Source organism: Somniosus microcephalus, chromosome 6 (genome assembly GCF_052327205.1).
Source record: "Somniosus microcephalus isolate GS21.2 chromosome 6, FLI_Smic_1.0, whole genome shotgun sequence".
Classification (NCBI taxonomy): Eukaryota; Metazoa; Chordata; class Chondrichthyes; order Squaliformes; family Somniosidae; genus Somniosus; species Somniosus microcephalus.
Window position 1 is genome coordinate 205,560,094 of NC_140992.1, and position 18,236 is coordinate 205,578,329.

Here is an 18,236-nt window from a genome sequence, read left to right on the forward strand (position 1 = left end):
TATGAAAGGTTTCACTTGAGTACACACACTTACCTATTCTATCCCTGCCAATTTTATGTCAGCTTTAAAGTATAATTTAAGTAATTTTTAAGTAACTTGCATAAGATCTTTTATCAGATTGATTTGTAGAGTCGAAACTTAAATGAAAGAAAAGTCTACAGCTAAGAACTATTGAACTGCTGGTCATAGGGCAGTGTGGTAGCTTGGTGTGTAAGAGCACCAGCCTGCTTCACGGATGCAAGTCATGCTGTGATTTCCCATGCAGCAAGTTACCTGTCATGGGGAGTATTGAGCTGAGGCCAGGTAACTCCCCACAAGGATGGAAGGAGGGAAAAATGAAGAGAGTCAACCAGGGTTACAGAGCAACATTGATCAAGATCTTTTGAGCAGGTTGGCAGCTGATTCTGTTGACCAGCAAATAATGTGTGGTAAAGATAATCCAGAAAAGCGGAAAGGAGAAAACAAGTACCTTAACATGATTGTCTCTCTGGTAACATTATGTGGTTTGTTTATGCAGATTAGTAAGGATTAATTCTGGTATCATTTATGATCTTATATTTGTATAATGGAGATCTTTACAGTCCAGTATGATATATACTTAAATACAAGTAGAACTTCCAGGATATTTCTTGTAGGTAGTTGGGATATGGAACTTGGGTTGTTCCATATATGTTACCTCTACTGAGTTGATGTTGATTTGTTTCATGGAAGTCTTGAATTTGTCTCTTGAGTATCCTGTTTATCCATTAGGGTGGGTGTGAGGACTGCTGAACATTTGTGGACAGGTTTGAAGCCAAATTGGCTGAGTTAGAGAGCTTTATGCTTTCTGGATGGCAAACATTTTGGGGTTGGCTGCTGTTGTGGAAGTGTCTGTCTTAGAGGTGCATGGTATGCAAGGACTTGTCAAGAAGTTTATGGGTCCCCTGGGAGAGCTGACTAGTGGTCCCTTTTATGTCTGTGTGACTCCCTCCTTTTCTCTGTTAACTCTCTGTTTGTTTATTTATTTGCTTTTCTCCCACTGGTTTCTACTCTTACTATCTTCCTGGGACTAGAACTGCAGGTGGTGAAGATAAGGTGATAGCTGGAGGCAAAACCCAGTGGCGAGCTGCAGGAGGGAGTGAGTAGGACAGTATGCAGTGGCTGGAGCCTGGAGGGACAGGGAAGTATAGCCTTTGGTCTGCTGTGCATTCTTCACTTAGGCCTTAGGATGTCAGATGAGTTGTGGTGTTCTAAGAATAAAGGGGAGTTGGTAGGTGGGATAATGTCTGCTCGTAGGGGAAGCATTACCTGGGCTGCTGATTTTGGTTGGAAAAGGAGAAGATATTGTCATTTAGAAAGGCATGGATTAATCGAGGGCAATCAGCATGGATTTGTTAAGGGGAGGTCGTATCTGACTAACTTGGTTGAATTTGTTGAAGAGGTAACGAGGAGGGTCAACAACAACAACAACAACTTGTATTTATATAGCATCTTTAACATAGTCAAACGTCCCGAGGTGCTTCACAGGAGCATTATAAAACAAAATTTGACACCGAGCCACATGAGATAGTAGGGCAGATGACCAAAAGCTTGTTCAGAGTTTTTTAACTATTTTAAGGAGCGTCTTAAAAGAGAATAGAGAGGCGGAGAGGTTTACGGAGGGAATTCCAGAGCTTAGGGCCTTGGCAGCTGAAGGTACGGCCACCAATGGTTGAACGATTAAAATCCGGGATACTTGAGAGGCCAGAATTAGAGGAGCGCAGATATCTCTGAGTTGTGGGGCTGGAGGGATTACAGAGATAGGGAGGGGCGAGGCCATGGAGGGATTTGAAAACAAGGATGAGAATTTTAAAATTGAGGCGTTGCTTAACCAGGAGCCAGTGTAGGTCAGCGAGCACAGGGGTGATGGGTGAACGGGACTTGGTGTGACTTATGACACGGACAACAGAGTTTAGATGACCTCAAGTTTACGAAGGGTAGAACGTGGGAGGCCAGCCAGGAGTGTGTTGGAATAGTCAAGTCTAGAGGTAAAGAACGCATGGATGAGGGTTTCAGCAGCAGATGAACTGAGGCAGGGGCAGCGTCGGGCGATGTTAGGGAGATGGAATTAAGCGGTCTTAGCTATGGCACGGATATGTGGTCGGAACCTCATTTTAGGGTCAAATATGACACCAAGGTTGCGAACAGTCTGGTTCGCCTCAGACAGATGCTAGGGAAGAGGAATGGAGTCGGTGGCTAGGGAACGGAGTTTGTGGTGGGGACCGAAGACAATGGCTTCGGTCTTCCCAATATTTAGTTGGAGGAAATTCCTGCTCATCCACTACTGGATGTCGGACAAGCAGTCTGACAATTTAAGGACAGTGGAGGAGTCGAGAGAAGTGGTAGTGTGGTAGAGCTGGGTGTTGTCAGCGTACATGTGGAAACTGACGCTGTGTTTTTGGATGATGTCGCTGAGTGGCATGTAGATAAGAAATAGGAGGGGGCCCAAGGATAGTTCCTTGGGGGACACCAGAGGTAACAGTGCGGGAGCGGGAAGTGAAGTAATTGCAGGTGATTTTTTCTGGCTACGATTAGATAGATAAGAATGGAACCAGGCGAGTGCAGTCCCACCCAGCTGAATGACGGTGGAGAGGCGTTGGACGAGGATGGTGTGGTCATCTGTGTCAAAGACTGCAGACAGGTTGAGAAGGACGAGGAGGGATAATTTACCTTTGTCACAGTCACAATGTCATTTGTGACTTTAGTAAGAGCCATTTTGTTACTGTGGCAGGGGCGGAAACATGATTGGCGGGATTCAAACATGGAGTTCTGGGAAGGATGGGCACGGATTTGGGAGGCGACAACATGTTCAAGGACTTTGGAGAGGAAAGGGAGGTTGGAAATGGGGCGGTAGTTTGCAAGGACGGAGGGATCAAAGGTTGTTTTTTTGAGGAGAGGGGTGATGAAGGTAGATTTGAAGGAGAGGGGGACAGTACCTGAGGAGAGAAAACAGTTAGCAATATCAACTAACATGGGAGCCAGAAAAGGAAGTTGTCGATGAGGGTAGTACATTTGATGTAGTCTACATGGATTTTAGCAAGGCTTTTGACAAGGTCCCACGTGGCAGACTGGTCAGAAAAGTAAAAGCCCATAGGATTTAAGGGAAAGTGGCAAGTTGGATCCAAATTTGGTTCAAAATTGGCTCAGTGGCAGGAAGCAAAGGGTAATGGTCAACAGGTGTTTTTGTGACTGGAAGGCTGTTTCCAGTGGGGTTCTGCAGGGCTCAGTACTAAGCCCCTTGCACTTTGTGGTCTATATCAGTGATTTAGACTTCAATGTAGGGGGCATGATTAAGAAGTTTGCAGATGATACAAAAATTAGCTGTGTGATTGATAGTGAGGAAGAAAGCTGTAGACTGCAGGAAGATATCAATGGACTGGTCAGGTGGGCAGAAAAGTGGCAAATGGAATTCAATCTGGAGAGGTGTGAGGTAATGCATTTGGGGAGGGCTAATAATGCAAGGGAATACACAATAAATGGTAGGATACTATACTGAGAATTGTAGTGGCACAGAGGAACCTTGGAGTGCATGTCTACAGATCTCTGAAGGTAGCAGGACAGGTAGATAAGATGGTTAAGAAGGCATACGGGATACTTTTCTTTATTAGCCGAGGCATAGAATATAAGAGCAGGGAGGTTAGAACAGTATAAAACACTGGTTAGGCCACAGCTAGAGTACTGGGTACAGTTCTGGTCACCACATTATAGGAAAGATGTGATTGCACTAGAGAGGGTACAGAGGAGATTTAAGAGGATGTTGCCAGGACTGGAGAATTTTAGCTATGAGGAAAGATTGGATAGGCTGGGCTTGTTTTCTTTGGAATAGAGGAGGCTGAGGGGAGATTTAATTGAGGTGTATAAAATTGAGGGGCCTAGATAGAGTGGATAGGAAGGACCTATTTCCCTTAGAGAGGTCAATAACCAGGGGGCATAGATTTAAAGTTATTGGTAGAAGGATTAGAGGGGAGTTGCGGAGAAATTATTCCACCCAGAGGGTGGTGGGGGTCTGGAACGCACTGCCTGAAAGGATGATTGAGGCAGAAACCCTCACATTTCGAAAGCACTTGGATATGCACTTGAAGTGCCGTAACCTGTAAGGCTATGGACCAAGAACTGAAAAATGGGATTAGGCCAGATAGCTCTTTTTTCGTCCGGAACAGACATGATGAGCCGAATGGCCTCATTCTGTGCTGTAAACTTCTATGATTCTATGATGGAGCAACTGGAAAGTGGAATGGGAAGTTTATAGCTAAGGTTGTATTTTTTTGAAATACTGAATTTTCCTTTCTCTTAATTATGTGATTAGTTTACTTTTTTACACTGGAGTGGATGATTAAGAGTCATGATGATGTATGCCATAGAAGCTTTTTTTAGGACAGTGTGATTGGTTCAGTCACAAAAATTACCAATCAGAAATATGGTTTTGGGACTTGGTTGGTTCCTGATTCTGGAATCTGATCAATTAAATCAGTGGGTTTAATAGACACTGGTATTGAGGATCTGATTACTTGTAGGGTCAATAAAAGAAAAAAGACTTGCATTTATATAGTGCCTTTTACGACCACCGGACTTCTCAAACTGTTTTACAGCCAATGAAGTACTTTTGAAGTGTAGTCACAGTTGTAATGTGGGAAATTAACTCTAATTGATTGAAGGGATTGACACACGGCATGCATTCACACATACACAAGATTTTTAATGTTATAGATATGATGAGTTGAATTAGTGGGTGACTTTTCAAATTTAACATCATTTTCATGACAGGATTTCTAGTATTTTTCAAACTGCTTTTATATCTGCTGCTTAATTTAATCTTTTTAACAGCTTCCAGTTATATGAAATCTCAATTGATTTTTTATTTTTTATTTTGTGTACAGTTTGAACTTCTTACCTCATTGAAGTCACTGCACAAATATGTAGAAAGCAATCAGCTGCCACCAGAATTTGATGGAACTTTCCCCTACTGTCACAGTAACTGGATGTGCTTTCGTATGGTGAGTGACAGTTGAATAGTATATACTGCAACTTTGACCCTTAACAGCTGGATCTGACCACCAAATGGAAAAGAGGCCATGATATGATAATGACTAAAATTAGAAGCAACCAAGACCTAAGTGGAAACCATTTGTCTGCCATTTGTTGTTGTTTATGATGTACTGCTTTGTGCAATTAGACACCTAATCTGTCAGTCTCTTAAATTATGATAGTTAAAACTTAAACTTATTATAATTCTCAGCATTTAAAAACGTGTATCTATTCCTACAGTATTAGGGAAGCCTCATTTTGCTATCTAGAAATTTGAACAAATCAACATTTTAGTGCTTTTTGTAATACAAAATGAATATTATAGGTTGCGGAGTGAATATCTGGTCTGTGGGTTATGAGGAAAACCGTGATAAAGCCACGAGTCAGCACTGGTTTCACTTACTTTCCTGAAGTTTTTGGGTGGGGGGGGGGGGGGGGGTGGGGTGAGTGCGGAGGTGGTGGTTTCCAAGAGTGCTTTGTAAAAGTATGCATAATGCAAGTCAAGCTACCAGAATATAATTTGCATTTATCAGATTTCCTCAGTCTAGCAACATCCCTGGTTCCAATCAATCTCTAAATCTCTGAAAGGTATGCTATTGGATTTTGTTTAAGATTTACCATGCACATTGTCCAATATCCTTCCATAATGACATGCCAGCAGCATATTACATGGCATGTGGTATCCTAGATTTTGTAACCAACTGACATTCTAGCAGCATATTACATTTGGGCCTGGATTTTCCTCTTTGGCATGCTTGCTAGTGGAATTGTGGCACCCACCCAAGTGCTGCTCCTACAGAATTTTCCGGGGTCAACCTCCTTGTATTCTGGGTGGTCTCTAGTCATTGTCATTGCTTGTGTTTGGGAGCTTGTATGTTTGAGGATGGGAAAAGGTGTGCTGCTGCAGGATTTTAAATGCCTGCAGTGGCTTAAAGGGCCAGACATCATCAATTTCAGGATCCATTTTTTGGCAACCAGGATTGAAAATCATTGCACAGTGTCTAAGACGTTTGCGTCAAGGCACATGCTTTTCCAGGGCACAGCTTTCCAATAAGAATCACTGGGGAGCAATTAGGAGTGGAAAGCTTCCCCATCCAAGCCCAGGGACATTGAAAAAATTGTACTGCCCCACTGACACCTTGGTTGAAAATAGCTAACTCCGCACAGACCAGGAATTGAATCTAGAAACCTTCAGTCTCTCTGGCTCAGTGACACACTATGGATTTAGTCGCCTCACCTACTCGGAGTAAAACTATCAGATTAAGTGTTTTACAGCAGTGGCTTTCAAACATTTCTGTGTGAAGAACTGCTACAAATACTGACGCAGACCTGGGGACGCCCTACTGTGACTTCCAAAAGACATTGTCAGCTACCCAAAGGAAAACATTGCTATCATTGGTTAAAATACTTTACTTCTGCCACCATCCCCTTCTCCCCAAGAGCCACTCTCCCTTTTTAATTAATAGGTGCTTGTTCATTTATTATAGTTATTCATCTGAAGAGCATTTCCCACTTAAAAAAATGCCTTTCTAGTTTGTAAACCCTTGTTTTCTCCATTAAGACTGTAAAAGCAATACCAATAGCATGTATTAGTAAATATATCAAAAATAATAGACTGAATTTGGAACTAGATTATGGATAACCTGTCAGACCATTTATTATTTTTCCCTCTCTTGTCTGTCATCTGGAACGTATTTAGTCTCGACTTTTGCCGTAATAGTCATATTGAGATAATGTGCATTTTAAATTCTATTCAGCTGATTTATTTGTTCCTACAGAAACTGGAACAGCTTATGGAGGGATGCAAAGCAGCAAAGAGTTTCCTTCAGAGCAACATCGAGAGCCTGAAATCGAGTAAACTACCAGAAACCGCTGAGGTAATTGTTAAAATATTATGCTCGGAAACATGTTACAGTATTCACCTACAGAGAGCAATTTTGGCCCTGAGGTCACTATTTTTTGTGGATGGAAAATCCTCCAAGGCCCACTGGCCTCTACAACAGAATGGCAAATTCATAAAATCAACCTCTGGTTTCTGCACAGTTAGCTCTAGTCATATTTAATCTGCAGTTAAATGCCTCAATTCTTTCAAATAATAGATTATTTAATTAAAATGATAATGTTCAAATGCATTAAACCTAAAGTAAATTCAAAGAACCCTACGTTTTATTTTCAAATTATTTTGCTCTAAAGTACACTGATGAGGTTACATTTGAATGATCTTCCTTCAATGGCCCAGAAATTCGGGTCTCCACGGGTGAGTACACACGGTGTACTCACCCGTAAGCCCAATGGAAGTGCCGGTTTCCTGCATGCGCGGGAAACCGGCACTTCCGTTCCCCTGAAAGAAGGGGTTCAGAGGTGGAACGCGTGCGCATCGAACTTACGCTTTTTTTGCAGGTTTTCCCGGGAGGGTAAGTCTCCAGAAGTTACACATATAAAATAGCAGTCGCAAGGCCTGCTTTTTACAAGGTAAGTGGTGAATTAATTAAAATTAAAACATTTTTTCCACAGGTTTATTATTTTTAAATACTTTAAAGAAAGGTAAGTTTATTTTTAGCCCCGTTAGAAAATAAAATTATTTTTTCCAAAAATTTAAATTATTGTTTATAATAGTTATTTCATGTAATTTATAGTTTATTTAAAAAATGTGATTTTTTAAAAAATTTATTTGAAGATTTAGTGATGTTTTGGGGCTTATAGTATTTATAAGTTTGACAGCCCTTCCTGTCAAACTTATGAATGAAGCATTCCCTGCTCCGATTGGCTCTCCATGGCCCACGTGATCCCAGGGGACGCATCGAACTAACTGCGCCCCTGGGATACGCAAGCACTGCGCGCCGGCAGTTGGAAGAGGCCCAGGATCGCAATTCCACGGGGGCCCACAACTCAACGGCCGGCGCGAAAGTTAAGTGCAGGTCGGGGGCTTACACCCGCAGGAAGCCCTCGACCCGAATTTCTGGGCCATTATCTAATTAATCCCATCATGACATCACTATAAGCCCTTCTACTTCAAGTGGTTCTATAATTATACAAGCCATAAAGAGGTATTTTACATCAGAGGGTAGTTCCTTATGGCAGGTTTTAGGCATGCAGGGACTGGAAAATGGCATCGAGACAGATTTTGCCAGTTTTCCATTCGAATTATTCATCGCAAGATTTCTCATAGGGCGTTTAACACTGGCACACAGTGCTTTTGTAAATGATGTGAAAGCTGAATTTCCATAGATAACAGAAAGATATCTAGCATCTTTAATGTAGAAAACATCCCAGGACACTGTACAGAAGGAGAAGAGCGAAAAATAAATAAAATAGATGAAGTAAGAAATTGCAGCCAAATTTTGTGTCCTGCTGCAGCAAGACCATGCATGGTAACCATTCAAAGGTTGTAAGGCAGTCTGAGTGTTTTGCATGAGGCAGCAACAACAACTTGTATTTATATAGCACCTTTAACGTAGTAAAACATCCCAAGGCGCTTCACAGGAGTATTATAAGACAAAAAATTTGACACCGAGCCACATAAGGAGAAATTAGGGCAGGTGACCAAAAGCTTGGTCAAAGAGGTAGGTTTTAAGGAGCGTCTTAAAGGAGGAAAGACTGGTAGAGAGGTGGAGAGGTTTAGGCAGGGAATTCCAGAGCTTGGGGCCTAGGCAACAGAAGGCATGGCCACCAATGGTTGAGCGATCAAAATCATGGATGCTCAAGAGGGCAGAATTAGAGGAGCGCAGATATCTCTGAGGGTTGTGGGGCTGGAGGAGATTACAGAGATAGGGAGGGGCAAGGCCATGGAGGGATTTGAATACAAGGATGAGAATTTTGAAATCAAGGCGTTGCTTAACCGGGAGCCAATGTAGGTGAGCGAGCACAGAGGTGATGGGTGAACGGGACTTGGTGCGAGTTAGGACACGGGCAGCCAAGTTTTGGATCACCAAGTTTACGTAGGGTAGAATGTGGGAGGCCAGCCAGGAGTGCATTGGAATAATCAAGTCTAGAGGTAACAAAGGCATGGATGAGGGTTTCAGCAGTGGACGAGCTGAGGCAAGGGCGGATGTTTAACCAGGTGTGAGAAAACACTTTGTAACATGTATGCTGTGCCTATCCATTCAATATAAATGCTAGTGGGTCATCGTAATCTTGGCTATTTTCTTAAAGTCTGAATTTTTCTTCTGAATTTTTTTTCTGGATTTGCTGCCAGTGTCTTTGGTGGTGCGGGGTACAGAATAAATTGATGCATTACCTGTCAGGATCTGTTGACTGCTTTCCTGAATGGAAGGTGCCGTGCGCTACCAAACAGGGCAACTCTCCTTTCCTCCCCTTGTTCAAGTAGCGCATCTATTTCATCTGTAAAACTGGGGGCTCAGCCTTCATGATGCTCCATTATTATCGTAAACATCTTCTCAACATTTGCCTGCAAAAAGGTCCTGCCCTTTAAACATGTATTTCAACACCAATGTCCCATCCCTAAATCAGCGAGCTCCTTGATACTGGCAGATTCTCTACCAAGAGCTCATTGTGAATATCTAAAGTGACAGGAAACCAGGAGCTAGTGTGGAACATCTGTGCACAACTCGGATAGATGCGAAGTCCATCCTGCATTGTTCTCCCTGTCAAAACGTGGTCAAAGGAATATCCATCCCAAGATATAAAAAGGGATGTAAAAAGGAATGTGATAATGGTAGGCGACAGTATAGTCAGGGGGATAGATACTGTTCTCTGCAACCGGGACAGGGAGTACCGAAGGCTGTGTTGTCTGCCCTGGTGTCAGGGTTAAAGACATCTCTTCATGGTTGGAGAGAACTTGGAGTGGGAAGAGGAGGATCCCGTTGCCGTGGTCCACTTGGGAACCAATGACCTAGATAGAACTAGGAATGAGGTTCTGCTGAGAGAGTTTGAGGAGTTGGGGTCCAAATTAAAAAGCAGAACCCCCAAAGGTGGTAATCTGTGGATTGTTACCTGAGCCACACACCAATTGGCATAGTGATAAGCAGATTAGAAGGTTAAATGCATGGCTGAAAGAGTGGTGTGGGAGGCAGGGGTTTCGCTTCAAGGGCCACTGGCACCAGCACTGGGGAAAGAGGGAGCTGTTCCGTTGGGACGGGCTCCACTTAAACTGGGCTGGAGCCAATGTCCTGGTGAATCGAATAACTAGGGCAGTAGACAGGGCTTTAAAATAATGAAGTGGGGGTTGGGAGGATTCAGGAAAGAGTAAATTTAAAAGCAGCAAGGGAAATGTCAAGGCTCTAGAGCAGAGCAGAATTTTGGGTAAAAATAAGCAGAGTGGGTCAGGAAGGGACAGAGAGAGTAACAAAGGTAGTAAGGTATCGGTGATGAGGTGACATCAGGGGAAAATAGAAAAAAGTCAAAACTAAAGGCACTATATCAGAATGTGCGAAGCATTCAGAACAAAATAGATAAATTAATAGCACAGATAGAAATTAATATGTTTTATCAAATGGCCATTACAGAGATGTGGTTGCAAAGTGACCAAGGTTGGGAACTAAATATTCCAGGATACTTAACTTTTAGAAGAGATAGGCAAAATGGAAAAGGGGGAGGGGTAGCCCTGATAAAGGATAGGAGAAAGACAGTAGAGAGAAAGGCCTAGAAATTGGGTTGAGGCGCCAAGTTCGCCTGGGCGCTGGTTTTTGCGCAGCGTTCGAAGCTGTAGCGATTGTCAGAAATTCAGTTGAAGTGCCCCTAGAGGGAGCCGGGGCGAGGCTCGAGGCGCTCCGCGTCCCTCTTAGGGCGCTGAAACTGAATATCGCAGTGCAACGTGCCACACGCTGCGGCACGGCATGCTGCGGTACTGCAGGCCTTCCTCCCACTGTTAAGGAGGAGGGGCCTGCAACAGCGCGAACCCCGATCGCGAGTGCCGGCAAAAGAGCCCGGCACCAAGGAGAAGTGCCGGGCTCTCGGGAAACAGCCGGCAATGTGGCGGGGGACCAGGAGGCCGGGGACGGAGGTGCTGGCAGGCGGCCACCGAAAAAGCGGCCGCCCCGCACCTCCACTTTAACTTGCGCCTCTGCCGGCGCAGCAAGGCCCCGTGAACCGGGCGCGGGTAGTGAACGGCACTACAGCGGCGTTCGCTACCAAATATCGCGTTCGGGGCGCTGCGCACACCGATGACGTCATCGGTGGCGGCGCAGCGCAAATGGCTAACGCCACCATTAGCGCCCCTGCTGAATATCGCGGGAGGCGCAGCCAGTGGCGCTACAGCCACTGACTGCCTCTTTAGGCGCGAACAGGTGGCGCTACTCACCAAATTTTTCCCCCAAAGTATCTTAGCTCGGAAAATCAAGAAGTAGAATCAGTTTGGGTGGAGCTAAGAAACAGCAAGGGGCAGAAAACATTGGTGGGAGTTGTTTATAGGCCCCCAAACAGTAGTTATAATGCAGGGCAGAGTATAAATCAGGAAATTGGAGATGCATGTAACAAGGGTAATACAGTAATCATGGGGGACTTTAATCTACATATAGACTGGGCAAACCAAATTTGCAGTAATAGTGTGGAGGACGAGTTCATGGAATGTATATAAGATATTTTTATAGATCAGTATGTTGAGAAACAAACTAGGAAACAGGCTATTTTAGATCTATTTTTGTGCAATGAGAAAGGATTAATTAATAACCGTGTAATAAAGCCCGAGGCGGGAGAGCTTAAAGGCTTGAGAGGGAGCAGTCAGAGGCACCGAGGCCCACAGCCCCGAGACCGGAGGAGCAGCGGACCTGCGCGGAAGCAGCCCGAGGCGGGAGAGCTTAAAGGCTTGAGAGGGAGCAGTCAGAGGCACCGAGGCCCACAGCCCCGAGACCGGAGGAGCAGCGGACCTGCGCGGAAGCAGCCCGAGGCGGGAGAGCTTAAAGGCTTGAGAGGGAGCAGTCAGAGGCACCGAGGCCCACAGCCCCGAGACCGGAGGAGCAGCGGACCTGCGCGGAAGCAGCCCGAGGCGGGAGAGCTTAAAGGCTTGAGAGGGAGCAGTCAGAGGCACCGAGGCCCACAGCCCCGAGACCGGAGGAGCAGCGGACCTGCGCGGAAGCAGCCCGAGGCGGGAGAGCTTAAAGGCTTGAGAGGGAGCAGTCAGAGGCACTGAGGCCCACAGCCCCGAGACCGGAGGAGCAGCGGACCTGCGCGGAAGCAGCCCGAGGCGGGAGAGCTTAAAGGCTTGAGAGGGAGCAGTCAGAGGCACCGAGGCCCACAGCCCCGAGACCGGAGGAGCAGCGGACCTGCGCGGAAGCAGCCCGAGGCGGGAGAGCTTAAAGGCTTGAGAGGGAGCAGTCAGAGGCACCGAGGCCCACAGCCCCGAGACCGGAGGAGCAGCGGACCTGCGCGGAAGCAGCCCGAGGCGGGAGAGCTTAAAGGCTTGAGAGGGAGCAGTCAGAGGCACCGAGGCCCACAGCCCCGAGACCGGAGGAGCAGCGGACCTGCGCGGAAGCAGCCCGAGGCGGGAGAGCTTAAAGGCTTGAGAGGGAGCAGTCAGAGGCACCGAGGCCCACAGCCCCGAGACCGGAGGAGCAGCGGACCTGCGCGGAAGCAGCCCGAGGCGGGAGAGCTTAAAGGCTTGAGAGGGAGCAGTCAGAGGCACCGAGGCCCACAGCCCCGAGACCGGAGGAGCAGCGGACCTGCGCGGAAGCAGCCCGAGGCGGGAGAGCTTAAAAGCTCACCTTTCGCGGGCTTTTTCTTTCACAGCTGGTGCAATCAGGAGAGCAGGAGGCCAGTAACTCTTATATAGGTGGAGCTGTTGCTAAACCCGAAACACTACAGTGTAGTGTCTCCCACCCTTCCACCTCCTCTAACCTTTTAGGGGTTAGGGGAAGTTGAAAAGGTAGGTTCAATTTATTTTATTTCAGGAGCCTAACCTAGGTGGAAAAGGTTCCAGGACAGGAGGCGGCAGTGAAAATACAACACCAGAAAACAGGTAGGTGACTGGTTGGTGAGTACTTTCACAAACTTATTCTAAGTAGAATTCAATAATTAAGCTAAATCGTAGTAAATAAAAGGGTATTGCAAGGGTTAAGTCATGGAAGGGCAGCTCGGACCCGTGCCATGCTCCTCCTGTGCCATGTGGGAAATCAGGGACACTGTCCCTGACAACTATGTGTGCAGGAAGTGTGTCCAGCTGCAGCTCCTAGCGGACCGCATGGCGGCGCTGGAGCTGCGAATGGACTCACTCTGGAGCATACGCGATGCTGAGGATCTTGTGGATAGCACATTCAGTGAGTTGGTCACACCGCAGGTAAAGGCTAGCTCAGACAGTAAATGGGTGACCAAAAGGCAGGGTAAAGGCAGGAAGGTAGTGCAGGAGTCGCCTGCGGTCATCTCCCTCCAAAACAGGTTTACCGTTTTGGGTACTGTTGGGGGAGATGACTTATCAGGGGAAGGCACCAGCAGCCAGGTTCAGGGCACCATGACTGGCTCTGCTGCACAGAAGGGCGGAAAAAAGAGGGATAGGGCTATAGTGATAGGGGATTCAATTGTAAGGGGGATAGATAGGAGTTTCTGTGGCCGAGACCGAGACTCCAAGATGGTATGTTGCCTCCCTGGTGCAAGGGTCAAGGATGTCTCGGAGCGGGTGCAGAGCATTCTGAAGGGGGAGGGGGATCAGCCAGTTGTCGTGGTACATGTAGGTACCAACGATGTAGGTAAAAAGAGGGAGGAGGTCCTACAAGCTGAATTTAGGGAGTTAGGAGCTAAATTGAAAAGTAGGACCTCAAAGGTAGTAATCTCTGGATTGCTACCAGTGCCACGAGCTAATAAGTTTAGAGAGAGTAAGATAGATAAGCTAAATACGTGGCTTGAGCAGTGGTGCAAGGGAGAGGGATTTAAATTCCTGAGGCATTGGAACCAGTTCTTGGGGAGGAGTGACCTGTACCAAGGGGACGGTCTACACCTGAACTGTGAGGGAGCCGATGTCCTCGGGGTAATATTTTCTAGGGCGGTTCGGGAGGATTTAAACTAATTTGGCAGGGGGATGGGAACCTAGGTAGTGGAAAAGAGGGAAGTCATATGAAGTCAGAAATAGATGGTAGAAAGGTGAGAAGCAATAAGCAAAGGAGAGAAACACAAAGGGCCAAACTAATTCATAATGAGAGTGTGAAAAAAGCAAGCCTGAAGGCTTTGTATCTTAATGCTAGAAGCATTAGGAACAAGGTGGATGAATTAGTTGTGGAAATAGAGGTAAACAAGTATGATTTGATTGGGATTACAGAAACGTGGCTGCAGGGTGGGCAAGGCTGGGAACTTAACATCCAGGGGTATACAATATTTAGGAAGGATCGGCAAAAAGGTAGGGGAGGTGGGGTAGCATTGCTGGTAAAGGAGGGGATTAATGCAATGGAAAGGAAGGATATTAACTCGGATGAAACGGAATCTGTATGGGTAGAAATGAGAAATAGCAAGGGGAGGAAAACGTTAGTGGGTGTGATATATAGGCCTCCAAATAGTAATATGGAGGTGAGGGAAGGCATAAAAAGGGAAATTAGAGAAGCGTGCGATAAGAGCACAGCTGTCATCATGGGTGACTTTAATTTACATATTGATTGGACTACCCAAATTAGTAAAAATTCTGAGGAGGAGGAATTCCTGGAATGTTTTCGGGACGGTTATCTGGACCAATATGTCGAGGAGCCGACTCGAGATCAGGCCATTTTAGACTGGGTATTGTGCAATGAGAAGGGACTTATCAGCAATCTTCTTGTACGAGGCCCCTTGGGTCAGAGCGATCATAATATGATCGAGCTCTCAGTCGAGATGGAGAGTGAGGAAATTGAATCAGAGACTAAGGTCCAGAACTTAAATAAAGGGAATTACGAGGGTATGAGACGGGAATTGGGTAAGATTGATTGGGTGGTGTTTCTGGGGGGATTGACAGTGGATAGACAATGGCAAGCATTCAAAGATAGAATGGAAGAATTCCAGAACATGTTTATACCGGTTTGGCATAAAAATAAACCTAAAAAGGTGACTCAACCGTGGATAACGAGGGAAATTAGGGACAGCATAAAATCAAAAAAAAGGGCATATCAACTGGCAAAAAAAAGCACCAGACCGGAAGATTGGGGGCAGTACAGGATACAGCAAAAGAGGACAAAGGGATTAATCAGGAAGGGGAAAATAGAATACGAAAGTAAACTTGCAGCAAACATAAAGACAGACTGCAAAAGCTTTTATCGGTATATCAGGAGGAAAAGACTGGTAAAATCCCAAGTCGGTCCCTTGCAGTCCGATTCGGGAGAATATATAATGGAGAATAAGGAAATGGCAGACCAATTAAACTCATACTTTGGTTCTGTATTCACAAAGGAGGACACAAATAACCTCCCAGGAATATCGGCAAACATAGGGACTAATGAGAGGGAGGAGCTGACAGAAATTAGTATCTCTAGGGATATGGTGTTGGGTAAGTTGAGGGGACTGAAGGCCGACAAATCCCCAGGGCCTGATAAACTACATCCTAGGGTACTTAAGGAGGTGGCCCTGGAGATAGCAGATGCTCTAAGGATCATCTTCCGGAACTCCATTGACTCGGGAACAGTACCCGTGGATTGGAGGGTAGCTAATGTTACCCCAATATTTAAAAAGGGGGGTAGAGAGAAAGCAGGGAATTATAGACCAGTAAGCCTTACATCGGTTGTGGGCAAAATGCTAGAGTCCATTATTAAGGATAAAATAGCGGAGCACTTGACAAATGGGGAAAGGATCGGACAGAGTCAACATGGATTTACAAAGGGTAAATCGTGTTTGACTAATCTGCTGGAATTTTTTGAGGAGGTAACTGGTAGAATAGATGGGGGAGAGCCAGTGGATGTGGTGTACCTTGACTTCCAGAAAGCCTTCGATAAGGTTCCACACAAAAGATTATCATGCAAAATTAAGGCTCATGGGATTGGGGGCAAAGTATTAACGTGGATAGAGAACTGGCTGGCGGATAGAAAACAGAGAGTTGGAATAAACGGCTCGTTTTCGGAGTGGCAGGCAGTGACCAGCGGGGTGCCGCAAGGATCTGTCCTGGGACCCCAGCTGTTCACAATATATATAAATGATCTGGATCAGGGAATTGGATGCAATATTTCCAAATTCGCTGACGACACTAAACTAGGAGGAGGGGTGGGCTCTGATGAGGATGTCAGGAGGCTACAGTGTGATTTGGACAGGTTGGGGGAATGGGCGGATACGTGGCAGATGCACTATAATGTGGATAAATGCGAGGTTATCCACTTTGGGGGTAAAAACAGGAGGGTAGATTATTATCTAAATGGCAATAGATTGGGAGATGGGGAAGTGCAGAGGGACCTGGGTGTTCTTGTGCACCAGTCACTGAAGGAGAGCATGCAGGTGCAACAGGCGATTAAGAAGGCAAATGGTATGTTGGCCTTCATATCAAGGGGGTTCGAGTATAGGAATAGGGATACCTTACTACAGCTGTACAAGGTGCTGGTGAGACCGCATCTGGAGTATTGTGTACAGTTTTGGTCGCCCCATCTGCGGAAGGATGTTCTTGCCATGGAAAGAGTGCAACGGCGATTCACCAGGCTGATACCTGGAATGGCGGGAATGACCTACGAAGGGAGATTAAATAGTTTGGGCTTGTACTCACTGGAGTTTAGAAGATTGAGAGGGGATCTCATCGAAACATATAAAATTATGGCAGGCCTGGACAGGCTGAATTCAGAGAGAATGTTTCCAATGGCCGGGGAGCACAGAACCAGGGGCCACAGTCTAAAAATAGCGGGCAAATCATTTAAAACAGAGATGAGGAAGAATTTCTTCACTCAAAGAGTGGTGAGCCTGTGGAATTCCCTGCCACAGAGGGCTGTGAAGGCTAATTCAATAAATATTTTCAAGAGAGAATTGGATATATTTCTGAAGGCTAAGGGGATTAAGGGTTACGGAGAAAAGGCGGGGACGGGGTACTGAACTGGTAAGATCAGCTATGATCTCAGACGAAGATCAGCCATGATCTCATTGAATGGCGGAGCAGGCTCGAAGGGCCGAATGGCCTACTCCTGTTCCTATCTCTATGTATCTATGTAAAGGGGCCTTTAGGGAAGCGTGACCATAATATGATAGAATTTTATATTGAGTTTGAAGGTGTTTTAGTTAAGTCTAAAACTTGGGTCTTAAATCTAAACAAAGCAAACTACGTATGTATATGGAGTGAGTTGACTAAGGTAGATTGGGAAACTACATTAAAAGGTATGACCGTAGACCAGCAATGACTAGCATTTAAAGATTTAATACATAATTTACAACAAATATACATTCCTTTAAGGCACAAAAATCCCACAGGAAAAGTGGTCCAACTGTGGCTAACAAGAGAAGTTAAAGATAAAATTAGATCAAAGGAAGAGGCTTATAATGTTGCCAAAAAGAGTAGTAAGCCTAAGGATTGGGAGGACTTTAGAATTCAGTAAAGGAGGACCAAGCAATTGATAAGAAAAGAGAAAAAAGAATGAGAGTAAATTAGCAAGAGACATAAAAACAGATTGTAAATGTTTCTTTAGGTATGTAATTAGGAAGAGATTAGTAAAAGTAAACGTGGGCCCATTAGAGGCAGAGTCAGGAGAAATTATAATGGGCAATAAGGAAATGGCAGAGACATTAAACAAATACTTTGTTTCTGTCTTCACGGTAGAAGACACAAAAAAATTCTGGAAATAATGGGGAACCAAGGGTCTAGAGAGAATGAGCAATGCTCCATCTCACCCTCAGTAAGCTCCCCGCTGGAGTGGAGCTAATCTATAGGAAAAAATACGGGAAACTGTTCAACCTCCGTCGCCTCCAGTCCAGATCCAAGGTCGTCCCATCCTCTGTCATCGAATTACAGTATGCAGACGATGCTTACATCTGCACACACTCTGAGGTCAATCTTCAAACCATCGTCAACACCTTCACCGAAGCGTACGAGAGCATGGGCCTTACACTAAACATCCATAAGACAAAGGTCCTCTACCAACCTGCCCCCGCCACACAGCACTGCTCCCCGATTATCAAAATCCATGACGAAGCCTTGGACACCATGGACCACTTTCCATTCCTCGGGCGCCTACTGTCAACAAGGGCAGACGTCAATGACAAAATCTAACACCGCCTTCAGTGTGCCAGTGCAGCCTTCGGTCACCTGAGGAAGAGAGTGTTTGAAGACCAGGACCTCAAACCCAGCACCAAGCTCATGGTCTACAGTATGCTTCAGAGACATG

The 18,236-nt window shown here is 45.5% G+C and overlaps 1 protein-coding gene across 6 annotated transcripts in view; it reads left to right on the plus strand.

The window, feature by feature from the left end:
• The window catches only part of plekhg4 (pleckstrin homology and RhoGEF domain containing G4), a 318,289-nt gene that overhangs the window by 145,214 nt on the left and 154,839 nt on the right, over positions 1-18,236 (plus strand). For all 6 annotated transcript variants that reach the window (XM_085991271.1, XM_085991272.1, XM_085991274.1 and 3 more), the window contains exons 8-9: positions 4,896-5,012; positions 6,822-6,920. In XM_085991271.1, coding sequence (XP_085847397.1) covers positions 4,896-5,012; positions 6,822-6,920 — 216 coding nt within the window. The remainder of the gene's footprint in view (positions 1-4,895; positions 5,013-6,821; positions 6,921-18,236) is intronic.